Here is a 16239-nt window from a genome sequence, read left to right on the forward strand (position 1 = left end):
AAAAAAAAAAAAAAAAAAAAAAAAAAGGAAAAAAGAAAAGAAGAACGAAAAATAAAAAGAAAGAAAGAAAGAAAACTCTATAATCAGGGTAAGTTGGAAGATATAGTACATAAAAGTGCTAAGTTCTCACCTTGTTGAATAGGAGGTGAATAGAAAACACTTCAAAGTAACAAAAAGTACAATTTTCTAACAAGAAAACAGGACTAGGCAGGTTACTTAGAAATTGGAGATAAGCTGCATGCATGACTTCGACTAGGGTGGGTAGATGGTGGTACCACCAAGATCTCCAAGTACTAGATTGTGTCATGACTTCAACTAAAAGGATTGTGTTCTGTTTCCTTTTTGCTGTTCTGTAATGTGAATTGGTTTGTGTTTCATTTATGTTCTGCTTGCATTCTCTGCAAACCATTTGCTCACTTTCCATCTAACAACAATGAAAGTGGCTCAGGAGGCTGAGGCAGGAGGATCTTGTGATTCAAAGTCAGCCTCAGCAACTTAGCAAGACCCTAAGCAACTTGGTAAGACTCTGTCTATAAATAAAATACAAAAAAGGGATGGGAATGTGGCCCAGTGGTTATGTGCCCCTGGGTTCAATCCCTAGTACCAAAAAAACAAAAACAGAATTTGAAGATAAATATAATGACAGGTAAAAGCACTATAATAGGTGAAAATATAGGAGGAAGTCTCAGAGATAAATGAAGGATGGGTTTATTATGAGAACTATTACTCAGATTTTCACCTATATATATATGTATTGTATTGACAACGATTAAAAATAATTAAGAACTCAAAAACCAAATGTATTATCTTTTTCCCTGAACTTATCCTTCCTTCTCTGTTTTCTGTCTTGGTTGGAAATAGCTGTATGCTGTCAAATCCTAAAGCTAGGAATTTAGGATTTATTCCTGACTTGTCTATTTACCCTTTGCTGCTTCTCGCAGCAATCACCCACTGAATTTCCTATATGGTTTTCAAACCCCCACCGGCTTCTCTCTATCACTACATCTTCAGACTAATCTAGTCCTTGTCAACTCTTGCTTGGACTTCTGTAAATCTCCAGGCAAGTTTCCAACCTTGGTCTCAACTCCTAGCTAAGTGAATCTCGCCATTCCCCTCATTTGGTGTTATTGCTCTGAATTGCAGAGGTGGGGGAATGGATTTATGCCTTTTAAAAAGGTGTTAGGCAGTAACAGGTAACCAATCAAGAGGCAGGACATAGCACATGGAGGAAATGGAGAAGGAACAGAATAGAACCTAGAGGAGTCAATGGAGGACTGGTCATGCAGAGTCTTGTAAGATGTGCTAAGAAATTTACCTTTTTCCTTAGTGACTAGGAACGGTTGAAGGGCTTGACATTTTGAAAAGAATATCATGGCCATAGAACAAGGACAGGCCTGGACTGGAAAGTTAGCAGGCTTCACTGTGATCCAGAACAAAGATGATGGGAGCTTGAATGAAGGTGGGGAAATGGCAATACCACAGGATGGTCAGGGCTGGTTGGAAAATACCAAGAAGGGAGAACAGGTAGAGCCCCGTGAGTGATGAAAAGGGACAGCTGAAATAGAACAAAGAATCTGCCTGACTTCCATCTGACTTAGACTAGGGTGGGTGAATGATGATACCACCAAGATCTCCAAGTACTAGATTGTACCATGAGTTTAACTAGCATCTATGGGATCTGGGTGAGTCTGTGTGTGTGTGAGACAGTGAACGAGAGAGACAGATAGACAGACAGAAACAAAGAGAGAGAATAAGATCCCCAAGAAAGTACAAATTGGACTTGCTCCTGATCAGACTGAGATGCTCCTAGCAGAAAACTGCAGTATTTCTACACAATCAAGGTCACACTTATAAAATGACTGGCAATCCTTTCTTCTGAGTTACTGCTGTTTTCTTACCAATGATATTGGTTTGATGGTCCCTCCCACCTCCTGAACGGAGACTGCTGAGAAAGTTAGTTGCCCAACTTCCCAGGCAACTTGTCATCAGCCAATTCTCCCGATGGATTCTTCCCTTGACTCCCATAACGCAAGGCCATATCTGGAGGAAACCTCCTCCTAGCTCCCCAAACCTCAGGGTCTGGGAGCTCCTTTGTTGCAAGGGAACTAAGAAAACCAACTTTATGCCATTACAAGTGTGTTCCTAGTGGTCTTTGATCAGTGAGCTTTAACATCCCACTTGAAAAGTGTACTGAAAAAAACCCGAAATATTAAGGGAGGACCATAAAATATACAGAGAAGAGAAAATAAAGTCAGACCATGCAGGGGAACTAAGGCCCTCCATATTGTTCTGAGACACACAAGAAAGCCCTCTGCCACAATTCCTGCCCACACACCAGTTCAAGTCCCAGCTGTGACTGTGTCAACAGGTGTATCCTTGGGTCTGTCAATTTGTTCCTCCCTCTGGACTGCAGTTCCTGAATTTGTAAAGAGGTTAGATGGGCAGTATAATTCTCAACATCCTCTCCCAGCTTGGAATTTCTATGATTTAAAACAGCAGCCAAGAAGATCAGATAAAACTGCTGTAGGGTGTGAGTCATAGTGCTGATTTGTGCAGGCCACCCGGATGAGAGAGTGAGCTCCAAAGCTCACTCTGAGGCCTTGAACCCATACACTTGGGTCAGTATATGTAAAACCAGGTCCCTAAGAAAGGCTATTTTGGGGTCTGTGCCACAAAACTGGTTCAATTACATATATTTTGAGCACAGATTTTTTAAAAAATCAATCCCTATCAGCAAATTCTCAATCAGTGGCTTCCAGCCAGTTTCCTTTGAAACAAAGTCTAGATTCTTCAGACCCTGACACTTAGGTATGTGTTTATGGTGAACTGAGGAAGAACTCCTGATGTCACGGCAAGCACTGCCTTCTGCCAGTTCAGGAAGCCCCTGGGTCACAGTGGCACAAGAAGGTCACTGTCTTCCAAGCCAAATAAATTCCACAAATACTCCAACACTGAGAAGGGGAGAAACAAAATAACATGATACAAATTATTTCCAGTTGATTAGCTGCTTGAGAATAATATTCTTCACCAAGAAACTCGGTCAGGAATAGTCTTCACTTTCAGAACTGATTGTGGCTGCCATTTTTCTCTTGTGTCAAATGCAAAACTCATAGAGTCCAGATGTGCCTTTGACTTTCTTCATTTCATGCTGCCTGACTTAGGAGCTAATGGGCTTTTGCCCAGCCAGGTCTTTCCCTGCAACCTTCCTATCTTCCCTCAGCGCTGAACAAAACCATCTCTTGGTCCGTTCAAATAACCAGGCACTTCCATTTTTCACCATGAAAGTAACTTTGTCTTCTCCAACAGCACTCAGTTCATTAGAGATTCTCTGGACATATCCTATAGGGTGAGGTAATTTGCCAGAATTATGAGAATGAAAAAGAGAGAGCACCTACTTTCAAGGAGCCCTCATTCTAGAAAAGAAGGGAGACATATGCACAAAACCCAGTAACTCCAGGAAGATTGGGTAAGTGCTATAATAGGTCTCCAAGGCTTCTCTCTATAACCCACTACCCATAAACCCTGCTCTCGTTAACTCCTCATTGGATCATGATCCCACTCAAAGTGCAAACCCCATTGCCCACGACGCAACTGGCACCTGTAACTTAGCAAACAAGAATTAAAGAAACAGGTCAATTCTTATGTCTAACAAAGTCTATTGAAGTGACCTTGCTATGGGCCCACATTCTGTCCACTCTCCTTCCAAAATCCTCACATAGAAGGGAAAATAAATAAAAGACGCAACCTTAGATATGTACACACAGAGGATGCCGGGGGGGGGGGAAGACATGAGTTTGGCAATAAAAAACAAATGACAGAAATTAATTTTTCTCCATTTCACCCTTCAAACAATGAGGATTGAAGGTATGAGCTTAAGGAAATTAATGAAGTACCTATTATGCTGAGAGAAGGAGGAAGGTTTCATGAACGTATCACTTTTAGGGGGTTGGCATTTCTGAGAGAGGTTAGTCCTTTGGGCAGAGTTTAAGAAATTGGGTGAAAATAATACAGGACAAGAGGACAGACATCCCATAATAAGTAATTATGCAATTTTGCTTTGGGCTTCCTTGTTGAACCATCTCCCAAACCAGGGTAGCCCCAGTAAGGAAACCACACATGCAAATGCCTAACACAGTACCTGGCACAGAGTTGGGAAGCATTTGGAAAGACAATGCAGGCCTGGCATTTCTGAGAGAGGTTAGTCCTTTGGGCAGTATGAAGGATTGAGAGTGTGCACACACTACTTCAAATGTGTTTTCTGCCACTTAAACCCCTGTATGTTTAGGTAAAGTACTTGCATTCTGAATGGAAGCAAACTGCCTTTCATTGTGATGGTGAGGGATACATGAGATGATACATATATATTTTTTCTACTACATAGTAACAAAAGATAGTCCCTGCCCTCACCATATACTTGAGATCTTGGAACAATCCTTGGCAACACAACAGATTCTAAATAAATCTAATCTCACTTGTCTTGCAAGTGGTAATTATAATGAGTTTACAGAGCTGAATATTTTTTTTCAACCACACTGCTTGGATTAAAGTGGAAGGGAAGGAGGAATTTAGGTTACTTACTATTTGGACAAAGTCTTGGTGATTGTGCATCTGAAATAAGGGTCACACCTGAGGTTTTCATTTGGAAAATATGGATGCCATCAGTTAGGCTGCTATGATTCCAGATAGAGTGGTCTTTGTCTTGTGAAAAGATAAGACGAATTCATTAAATTACCTGAATTCCTATTTGGAAGTGGTTTACATGAATAAAGCACTACATACTCTAAAAGTCCTATATTAAAAAAATTAACTTTCTTCCTTCCCCCTCCCTCAGCTATTTTCTGCACCTCTTATAAAGGAAAGACTTATTCCCCACTCTATTAGCAGGGAGGTTTTTTTTTGTTTTTTTTTTTTTTTTGTTAGTGTCTGTTGTAAGTTATTAAGAAGAATTGAACACTGCTGACAGAAGAGTCATTAAAATACTGACAACTGAACACCTGTACTTTTTCTGTTCCAAAAACACCATATAATCAGTTCTTGTCCTTCTTTCCCTCTTTCTAAACATTCTCATACCTGAGCACTAATTGCTAGTCCTTTTGTTTGTTCAGTCTTGACGCTGATGTCCAGCATTTCAGGACAATATTCTTACTCTCAGCTGAAACTTGCACCAAGTTTCAATCCCTGGAATCCCACAGTGTCTATAACTTCCTCCTCTTCTGACTTCTTTATATAGGGACCACACCATAGAGACCCCACTATTACCACAAATGTCCAAGTTCTGACACCAATGGTCCACACCTGAAGTCAGTCCTGAAGTCCCACCTGTGTTCTTTATCTTCTCTCTGCAACCCATTCTGTTCACAACATAACCGCTGCATTTGCAAAGCCTCCTAACATCTCTCAGACTTCAGATCCTCCTAATGCTGACATTCGAATGAGCTTTCTAAAACACATGACATCCTCTTTCTCGAATGCCTTCAATGGCTCCTAACTACAACCGGAAGAACATATAAACTTCCTGTCATGAAATGCAGTGTCCTCCATAGTGAGACTCCAACATAACTTTCCAGAACAAAGTCACATGACCCCTTCACAAATTATGCTTCGGTCCAAATCAAAACCTTCCTCCTCCCCTGACCTTACTCTGCCTTTTACAGCTTTATTAAGCATAATTTTAGACCAGTAGGAGAAACTAATCAGTAGCAGTTGAATGATAATGCAATCTAGGTGGGGTGGAGAGAGTAGATATATACTGTAAAATTCTTTCAACTTTTCTGAATGTTTGAACATTTTCATTATCAAACACTGGGAGAAATATTGGTTAAATGAATAAATGGGTAAGAGAACGAATCTCTCGAGATCAAAGCTACCTCCTCCCCAAAGAACCATACAGTTACAAAATTACGCCAAAAAGTCTTTTTGAAAGATGAGTAATGGAATATGAAGTCTCCAAAAGAAAAGAAAAAGGGATAGCCCCAGAATGCCTAAAAAATTATTTTGACCAGTAATCAAACCTCGCCAAGTTAAAGACAACCGCTATCTAGAATTAGTCTACTGTGAAAAGGTTAAGAGATAAGCCCCACCTGTGTTAGAAAGATAAGATGCCAAGAATTTGCTTCTTCATAATATTTATTCTAAGAACATAGTCACTGCCCTCTCCATCATTACTACCCTGTCTTGTCTCCAGGCTTTGAGCTAAAGCAATAAAAGCAAAGCATGTGATTTCACAATCAAGGCTATACCTGCCAATAATTCCCAGGGAAGAGAAATCTCAGTACCTTGGTTTCACTTTTGTTATGTGTAGGAGCCTAAGTTTTATGAAGAAAGGGCCTGATAGCTGTTTAGTGAACTCAGTCAATTATTACTTAAAACTTCAAACTTGCAAATATAGCATAAAACTTCAAAAGCTCAAAAAGGTTCCTGGTTTTGACAATAAGGTACAGCTCTGACTTTCTGCCCAGCTTAACCACTCTCCCAAGTCAACACAGATTTTTGTTTGTTTGTTTTTTGCATTGCTGGAGTATCCAATTCAGAGCCTCACAAATGCTAGGCAAGCTTCAGATAGATAGATAGATATTAATGACTTGTTATTCTAGAGGCACCTTTCTGAGAAACTTCCCCAGGTAAGTTCTTTTCAATGTTCTTAGTTTAGCCCATAAATCCCACATTATAAAACCATTGGGAATAATAATCATGTTTGCATTTTTAAATGAACCATACCTCCTATTAAGAATGAGTCATTAGTGATTTATTTACCTTGGATATTTGCATGCTAATAAAAGGGTACCTGATGCTATCTGAGGCAATACCTAAGCTCTTCCTCTCTAACTTTGTTCTGTGTATATTGGGGTAGCAGATTTTTCTCTAACAAATCATATGCATCTCCAAACAATGACAAATTCGTTAACAAAATCCAGTCATACTGGATGAACTCTCCTAAGTCATTCAAACTGTCATTCCAATCCAATCCCACCTACTTTTTAGACTATTTAAGCCTAGCTAGACAATTCACAGTAGTCAAGCTATGGAACCAACCTAAGTGCCCTTCAACAGATGAGTGGATAAAGCGAATGTGGTATATATACTCAGTGGAGTTATTATTCAACCATAAAGAAGAATGAAATTATGGCATTTGCTGGTAAATGGATGGAACTGAAGAATATCATGCTAAGTGAAATAAGCCAGTTCCCAAAAACCAAAGGTCTAATATTTTCTCTGATATGCTGAAGCTCGTCCAAAATAAAAAAGAGAGAGAGAGGAAGGGAAAAAAGGGCAGTGTTGGGGGAATTCCATCAAAATACAAGAAAGACTAGTAGACTAGTTAAAGGGAACTGAGGAGGTAGGAGGAGAGGGACAGGAAAAGGACAGACAGTGTAATGAATCCAGCCTAACTTTCCTATGTACATATGTGAATATACCACAGTGAATCTCACCATCATGTTTCTCTGCAAGACACTAAGAACACAAAACAAAACAAAACTGTAAATAAATACCAGAAAGATCAGGGATAGGGTTGTGGCTCAGTGGTAGACTGCTCACTAAGCACAGGGGAGGCACAGGTTGGATCCTCAGCTGTGGGCAGCCAGACTGAATGATTTCACATTCTTCCCTGAGCAGAGAGGCTCTAACTGTCGTCGCTACATCTCGTAGTGACCTGGACATTGCCCTGGTCTAGGAAATCTTCAGACAGAGGTGTGTCACAACCATGGGTCGAGCTACGCTCACCTGTTCCTTTGTGATATTACCCCTTTGCCCTGTTTGGAATAGAATGTTCCATGGAAATGCCCTTTGTGTGTCCCCTTCTCTTGCTCTGCCTTTGGGTGTGGCCTTCCTGGATGTCAGTCAACCTGCTGACAGCAGACATCACTAAGCTAGACTCAATCCCCTGAAACCTGACCCCTTGCCTCATTTGAATGGCTTCTCCTCAATAAAAAAGATTCAGCATGTGCTCTCTCGCTCTCTTTTTGCGGATCCTTAAGGTCAGAGGAACCATCATAAGACCCCCAAAGAAAAAGTTATCTCTGTCTCTTGTGTGGTTATTTCATGCAGCCCAGTTTCCCTGGAGTGATCCTGAGTGTTTTTGTTGCAAGGAACGCGACACTCAGAACCACATAAAAATAAATAAAGAATAATAATAGCAGATGGAGTAAAACAATTTTTTTTAATAGAAAGATCAGTAGAATAGAGAGAAGGACAGAGGGGAGGGAGGAAGAGAAGGAAAGAGAATTACTGGGCACGGAATTAGAGCAAAATATTTTCCATAGTTTTAAAATTATGTCAAAATGGGGCAGGGTTGTGGCTTAGCGGTAGAGCGCTTGCCTCGCACGCATAAGGCACTGGGTTCGATCCTCAGCACCACCAAAAAATAAATAAACAAAAAAATTATGTCAAAATGAAGTCTGATAGTATGTATAACTAAAAGGAACCACCGCCCCCCTCCCCCCCAAGAAAAGAAAAGAAAACAACTGGGGGAAAAAGGAGCCTAGCTAGAATCCTACTGTAGGGCTGGGGATGCAGCTCAATGGTAGAGACTTTGCCTTGCATGCACCAGGCCCTGGTTTAGATCCCCAACACTGAAAAAAAAAAAAGTTGTTTTTTTTTTTTAAGCAGGATTCACATATATTATAGAGCCAATTATAGCCCTCCCAAACAGTCAACGCCTATTTTTAAAAATGAGTAAAAACAGCTTTTTGCTAAGAACAAACATTGCAGTGTGAATTTCCATTGTACTTCCACTAGCCTGGGTACACAGTACAGTTCAGCAAATCCAGTCAGCTGAAAGATCTTGACAACTGTAGAGACTTTCATATGCTAACAAAAGTCAGTATAGTGCACTTTTCCAAAAGTGTTCCAATTCTCATTTTGAACAACTTTCTTATAAGCTACTTATCATGTTAGTAAAAAAACAGTCTCATTGGATTTTTAAAAATATATCTCCTTTTATCTCTATGCTTACTCATTCCACAGGAAAAAAAAAAGTTAAAACTTGGTCAAATGTTGAAGGGAAAGAGGAAAAGCAAGGAAGACTACCTCCTTCCTCATTTACTGATGAGAAAATTGAGCCTAGGGAAGAAGTAATGTCCCAATGTCACCCAAGCGATGGGTACTAAAATCAGCATTCCAGCATAGCCTTGACTAGCTCCAAGACCCAAGCACCCTACTGGGACCCACTGAAACTGGAAGGAAAGTAGAGGATGGAGAGGTGACTGCCTGAGAATCATGGGCAACCACAGTCTTTATGTGTCCTGAGTTTGGAAGATTTGTCGTCATTAATTATAAAGCATAAAGAAGACTACCTTTCACTGAAAAGCCAAGCACTGTGCTAAGTAGGCACTTTCTATATGTTATTTCTAATATAACAATTCTGTATGTAAAAAGAAGTGACCATGGTCTCTGCTTTCCAGACAAAGAGACTGAGGCTTGGTAAGCTAAGTTAAATGCCCAAGATCACCAATTAGCGAGGTCTAGAGCTGGGTTCAAATCCACACTTATGCCCAAGCCTGATTTTTTTCCCTCTATGATACCAAGCTGAACTGCAAGGTCCCAAGGACCAAATCCACTTGGCAGGAGCTGCTACTTCTTGTCTCTCCAGGTTTTCTCCTAATCACACATTTCCAGCATAATAGCCTTCCTGATATGTTCTCTTTTCTTTCCTTAAGCTACATCTCCTTGTTTGGGGTACACTGAAATCCAAGGTGCTTTCCACTTCCCCTCTTCCTTAGCATCCAAGAAATCAAACTGCCCACAGAGACACCTTGAGGAAGAGAGGAATGTGTCCCATCCCCTCTGGCCCCCGCATTGGAGGATGGGGGCCTCCGCAGCTTGGCACTCTGTATAAGGGCTCCCAGACTCGAAGTTGCATTCTGGCATGGAAGAACCTTGGCTGCAACTGCCTGGGATTGTGCGTGGAGCCTTCTGGAATGTTCTCCGGCTGGAGGCACAGAGAGCCCTTAAGTCTTCCCCAACTGAAAAATCGGACCTGACCAAGACCTCCCCATTTTTTCTCCCCTCTTGTCGCTGAGGGCTCCTGAGACCTCTGGCCTTGCGCTCCCTGGGTCTGGTGCACCAGAGCTAGGCCCGCAAGGCAAGGGGGGCACCTCTCCCGCAGGCAGGTGGGGGTTGTTCCCTGTGCAGTGGGCACAGACTCCAACTGGCGGGTCTGGGGAGGGCCCTAGGGCGTGAGCATCCCTCTGGTCACCTGTATCCTGTGCAAAGCCCACTCTTAGGAGGAGTGCTCCTCTAGGCTCCTGTGACCTAGACCTATAAGCCAAAGGTGTGTCCCCACCTTCAGGTCCCTAGCCGGGCTGAGTCAGCACTTTCCATACCAAGCACTTTCCGTAACAAGAACCAAGCAGTCCCAGGCTGAAATCTTAAAAATAGTAGAGAAAGCATGGCTGTGGTACAGTGCAGTTTGGTTTGTTCCTTTCTTTGTTTTTGTTTTGTTTAATTTTATTTTCCGCTTTTGGAAAGCTGCTGAGAATTTCACCCCTGTTTTTTAAAAGTATTTCCCAGTCCTTGTAAGGGGTGTGTTTGTCTAGGAACCAAGCATAGTTTGTTCCTGTTTTAGTTAGCTTTTTCACTGCTGTAACTAAAGCACCCCATGAGAACAACTGTAAAGTAGAAAATGTTTATTTGTGGGCTTATGGTTTCAGAGATCTCAATCCATAGACAGCTGGCTCCATTCCTCAGGGATCCAGGTGAGGCAGGACTTCATGGTGGAACACTATGGTGCAGGAAAGCAGCTCACATGATGATCAGAAGCAGAGAGAGAGACTCCACCATTCTCCAGATACAAAATATATACCCTAAAGCCGCATCCCCAGTGCCCCAGCTGCCTTCAATCACCCCTCAATTAATCCCATCAGGTGATTAATTCACTGATTGGGTTAAGGCTCTCACAACCCAATAATTTTCTCTCTGAACCCTCTTGCATTGTCTCACATGTGAGCTTTTTGGAGACATCTCACTTCCAAACCATAACGGTTCCCATTATTTTAAAAAATCTGCATGCTTTCATTGATCACGTTAATAGTGAGCAGTGATGACATTATTGCAAGGACTCCTCCTGCTTGACTGCATAGGAACCTTAGAATAACCTGATGTGTTCTGTACCACACTCATATTGAGACTTCTGTTAAGTAATCCATTTAGGGTCACATTGCTTGGGAGTGACCTGAGTAAGTATCATTAACCACCACTAGGAACTGGGTACTAAGCCTGACCACAGGGGAATTTAGAACCTAAAAAGGCAGGAGGTGCAATGGTAAGTAGATAAAAGTAAGTCCAGGAAGGTCTCAGTCCCAGCACCAGCAACACCAACTGGGAGACAAAATAGACCACTGAGGACCTTCTACCTTAGCCCATTCTCCGGCTAAGTGTGGTTGCATGAGTGAACCCAGAGGAAACCAGCAATAGAGCAGCCCAGTCGACCCACCAAATAGGAAAAAAAAAATTGTTTCAACCCATTCTCAATGTAGGGTAGTTTGTTATATAACTAAGGCTAACTGAAACACAAGCTTTGTGGCCTGAAACAGATTGCTTAATATCACTGAATCTGAGTTTTCTCCTAAGTACTTATGCTACGGAGTTGTTGTGAGGACTAAAGGAAAAACTCCATGTAAACAATGTAGTCAATGACCACAGCCATCATTTGCCATCATCCACCATCATAAATAATGCATGAAAGTACTTTTACCCATCAATCCTTTTATAGAAAAAAAAATTATTGGTGGGAAAAGAATTTTCCTTTAAGACCAAGATCTATCCACCTTAAATATTTTCAGGGTCCCGAGCAATAGTACAAAAATAAAGGTTCATAAACCAGTTGCCTAAATATTTAAGTTCCCAACTAAGTTAAAAAACTATTAGGCACCACAGTTTCCATCTTCCAACCTTTGCAGATAATATCTTCCTAATGATGTGAAAGGCCAGGTTCAAACTCCTGGATGCTCTATACTTAAATGTGGGGACAAAGGGAGAGCTGGTTTCCAAATCTGGTCTGTAGCCACCTCCTCCCTTCCCACAGGACTCCAGCCAGTAGGTGAGAGCTCAGTCCAGCTCCCCCAAAAGTATCTCCCTGCCCCCTGCCATTTTCTTGGGCCTTGAAGTACGAAGGCCAGAATAAGTATTGTCAACTCACGCTAGTGTAGTCATTGAGAGGCAACACTCCTGCTTGTACCATTTGGGGTGGGAATATGGGGATCCTGGATACTCAGAACAATATTGGGGGATTATGGACTTGGGGATGAGGGAAGACAATTAATGAATTCCTTTGGACTCCTCACCCTATTGGGAGGAGTACAGCCAGTCAAGACACAGAGAGAAGAGACTTCTAATGGATGAATTCTGGACAAGGGCCCCTTGGGCCTAAGTACCAGGACAGCTACTAGCCCACAAATGCCTGTCCCCAAAATGAAGCCAATTAAATGAAAACCAAACTGGATGTTATAATAAATACAGAACAAACCATTCTTTGGCATTGTTATTTAAAAACAGAAGGATAAACACTGTGGCTTACAAAAACATCAATTGAAAGTTTAGATTGATTTCATGATCACTTGGTTCTGTGACTGTTCAGTAATATCTGGTTTCATTTTAATTTTTATTTTGCTTCCCCTGGATGAAAAAATGACACACATTCACGAAAACAAACAAAAAATACAATTACATTTATTAAGATACAGCCATGTAGTGCATAACAGTGTCAACAATGGACCACATATATAATGGTGGTACTATAAAATTATAATGGAGCTGAAAAATGCCTATCACTAGTGACATTGTAAGGTCATAGAAAAGCACATTACTTATGTTGTTTGTGGCAATGCTGTGTAAATAAACCCACTGTGCTGCCACTGGTATAAAAGTATAACGCAAATAATTATGTACAGTACATCATACTTGATAGTGATGATAAATGACTACTATGGGTTTATGTTAATGGTTTACTAATATTACATTTTTATTATTTAGAGTGTGCTACTTCTATTTTAAAAAGCACATTTTGCCATGTTACACTGGCAGCAGCTTTGTGAACCTTGTCATGCATCTCCTGATTGCATCATTTTCCCTTGCACTTGATTTAGTCTCATATTGTGTTGTTCATCATGGCTCCTAAGCATACGGAATCTGTTACTAATGCCGTCAGGAAGAAGCAATGTCCTGATTGCCATAGAAACAAAATTAAAAGTTATTCCTATAAAGCTGCAAATTCAGTGATGGTCATTGCTCTCCAGTCAGGCATATCCCATTCTGTTATAGCTAAGATTTTGAAGAACAAAGTGACAGAAGATGGTGAAAGATCTGCATCATTGAAATAACAAACTAATAAAACTCAAGAAGGACCTGTATCAAATAACTTCTAATAATCTGGATTGAAGACCAGATGCAGAAGCAAGTCCCTTACAGCACCACAACAATCATGGCCAAGGCCAAAATCATGTTTGCAGTTTGGGAAAAAAAAAAAAAAAGACTGGACCCAATTGTGAGGTTGAAGCTACTGCTAGCTCTGGTTGACTTAAAGAATTAAAGAATCATTATTCAGAGCTGGTTGTGCTGGTACACACTTGAAATCCCAGTGACCAGGAAGGCAGATGCAGAAGGATTGCAAGTTTGGGGTCAGCCTCAACAATTTAGTGAGGCCCTCAGCAACTTATCATGACCTTGTCTTAAAAATTAAAAAAAAAAAATTAAGAAGAGCTGAGGATATGGCTCAGAGGTTAAAGCAGCCCTGTGTTCAATTCCTGGCACAAAACTAAACAAAACAAAGAAACAAGAATCATTATTCATTACATAATGTGAAAGTGAGTGGTGAGTCTACAGGTGCTGATATGAAGGCAGCTCAAGAATTTTGGGAAACTCAAAATAAGCTGACTGTGGAAGAAAATGACTTGCCAGAACAAATCTTCCATATGGATAAACTTCCCTATTCTGGAAATGGATGCTTGGAAGAATTTTCATCCATAAGGAGACCAAGTCAGTGCCAGGTTTCAGGGCTTTTAAGGACAGAATAACAGTCTTGTGCTGGGGCAGTGTTACGGGCCCTTTGTGATCTGGCACAGCGAGGACCCCCAGTATGAAGTCATGTATGATCAGCTTCTCTTCCAGTTCTTCCTGAACTGCTGTGCTGGCCACGTAGAGAAGTTCTGTTGGAGAACAGCACACCTTTCCAGAGCGTGTTTATGGTCGACGACTGTCTGCACAGCCTCCTTATATTGGATCTTTATCCCAATATCAACATGGTGTTTTTCCCTCAATGAATCACTTCTTTGATTCAGCCAGTGGATGAAGGCATGACAGCAGCTGTAAAGACCTGCCCCCCCCCCCAGGACCTCTGCTCAGGTTGCTGCTGCAACTGAGGAGGAGACTGTGAAGACATCCTTCTGTTCTGGAAGGATTACACATCTGTGACTGCATCAAGAGCCTTGCTTGGGCTTGGGGTGATGTCACCGAGGAATGTCTGAATAGTATCTGGAAGAAGACACTTTGGACATTTGTTCATGGGAATGGACAAAACTCAACAGGCTGAGATTGAGATGAGAAACACCTTTGCCCTGCACGTGGGTGAGGGTATCCTTGAGGAGCTCCTGGAGGTAGATCCTGAGGAACTGATTAGTGAGGAACAGGGACAGGGACATGTAGCTGAAGAATAGGCAAGAGAAAGGGAAATTTCAGGAGAAGAAATAGTCAATCCCCCCAAAAAATTCATAGTGAAGGGCAGAACAAAAGCTTTGCAGGCCACAGTAAACTCTAAAGTGTGAAAACATGAACCCCAACTCTGAAAGATTTTCAAATATAGAGAGGAATGATCCTCCCACATTATCTGCTTACAAGCAAATCTATGATAAAAAAAAAAAGCAAACCCCCATGGACATATTTCTGAAAAGAATAACACCTCAGGCAGGTCCCTCAGGAGGGATCCCAGAAGAAAGTGTTGAGGCCATAAGAAATGACAGCTGTAGGCCTCAGTGGGACAAGATGTGGAGGTGGAAGATGGTGACGTTGATGATCCTGACCCTGTGCAGACCTGGGCCAATGTGTGTTGATGTCTGCATTTTTGACAAAAAAAAAAAAAAAAAAAAAAAAAAAAACTTTAAAATTGAAAGAATACAATATATTTTTAAATAGGGGAAATACAGAGAAAAGATATAAAGAAAGGAAATAATTTTATGTATCGCACAATGTGGGCTTTAAGCAAGGTGCTGCTACAAGAGTCAAAAAGTTTTTAAAACTTATAAGTTTACAAAGTAAAAACATTATAGTAAGCTAAGATTACTTTATTAATGAAGAATTTACCTAAATAGATTTAGCATAGTCTAAGTGTGCAGTGTTTATAAAGTCTTACAGTAGTTTACAGTGAAGAGCAAGGACTCCCTGTTCACTCTCCACTCACCCACTGGCCCAAAGCATCTTCCAGTTCTGCAAGCTCCACTTAAGATAAACGTCTGAGATAGGCGTACCCCTTTTTATCTTTTATACTCTGTTTACTGTACCCTTTTACAATATTTGGATATGTTTAGATTTACAAATACTTCACTGTGAAGTTAGATTTGCCTACTGTACCCAGTACAGTAACATGCGCTATGTGGGTAGCCTAGGGGCCATGTACTGTGTGCCAGAGTCTAAGTGTAGAGGGCGATATACCATCTGGATTTGTGAAGTACACTCTAGGATGCTTGCACAATGGCAAAAACAGCCTAAAGACAATTGCTCAGAATGTGTCCCTATCATTAAGTAACCCAAGACTTAGAGTCAAAAAAGTAAACCTCAATGCAGTTATGTAAGTTTGTAGCATTTATATTTCTGAAGTTAATAAAGCTTAAAATTTCACTTGCATGTTTGGGACACACTGTATCTGTGTCTATTGTATGTTAGGTCTGTGCTAGACACATACACACACACACACACAAAAAAAAAAACCCAAAAATAGACAAACAGTCTTCTTTAAGAAATTTGCAGTTCAGCAAAGGGAGGAACTTATATTGATCCCACCATATAATATGATAAGTGCTGTATTTGGGGCCCATAAAGAGTGCCTTGGGATCATAGAACAGGGAATGAGTGCCTGCCTGAAGGGCCAGGGGCATGTCACCAAAGGAGGTGACATGAAGCTGGACATTGAAAACTGAAATACCATTGAGGGGAAAGGTAGCAGTTCAAGCCAAGGAGCTGTGTCCTCCAGCTGATGCTGTGTTCTGGGAAGGATGGACATTTCATGCTAGACATGTCCCAGTGGAGCACGCC

General features: G+C 41.1%; 1 protein-coding gene across 3 annotated transcripts in view; it reads right to left on the reverse strand.

Moving 5' to 3' along the window:
• Nucleotides 1–5483, reverse strand: part of Cpvl (carboxypeptidase vitellogenic like) — a 121701-nt gene extending 116218 nt beyond the window's left edge. For 2 of the 3 annotated variants that reach the window (XM_048786397.1, XM_015490359.2), the window contains exons 1-2: nt 5320–5483; nt 4579–4698 (exon numbers count right to left, since the gene is read on the reverse strand). In XM_048786397.1, the coding sequence (XP_048642354.1) occupies nt 4579–4608 (30 nt within the window). In that variant the 5' untranslated portion in view covers nt 4609–4698; nt 5320–5483. Of the gene's footprint in view, nt 1–4578; nt 4699–5295 lie in introns of all 3 variants that reach the window. The other variant, XM_048786396.1, reaches the window with a different exon arrangement.
• Nucleotides 5484–16239: the final 10756 nt, after the last annotated feature.

The sequence above is a fragment of the Marmota marmota genome, unplaced genomic scaffold (genome assembly GCF_001458135.2).
Source record: "Marmota marmota marmota unplaced genomic scaffold, marMar, whole genome shotgun sequence".
In the NCBI taxonomy this organism is placed as follows: Eukaryota; Metazoa; Chordata; class Mammalia; order Rodentia; family Sciuridae; genus Marmota; species Marmota marmota.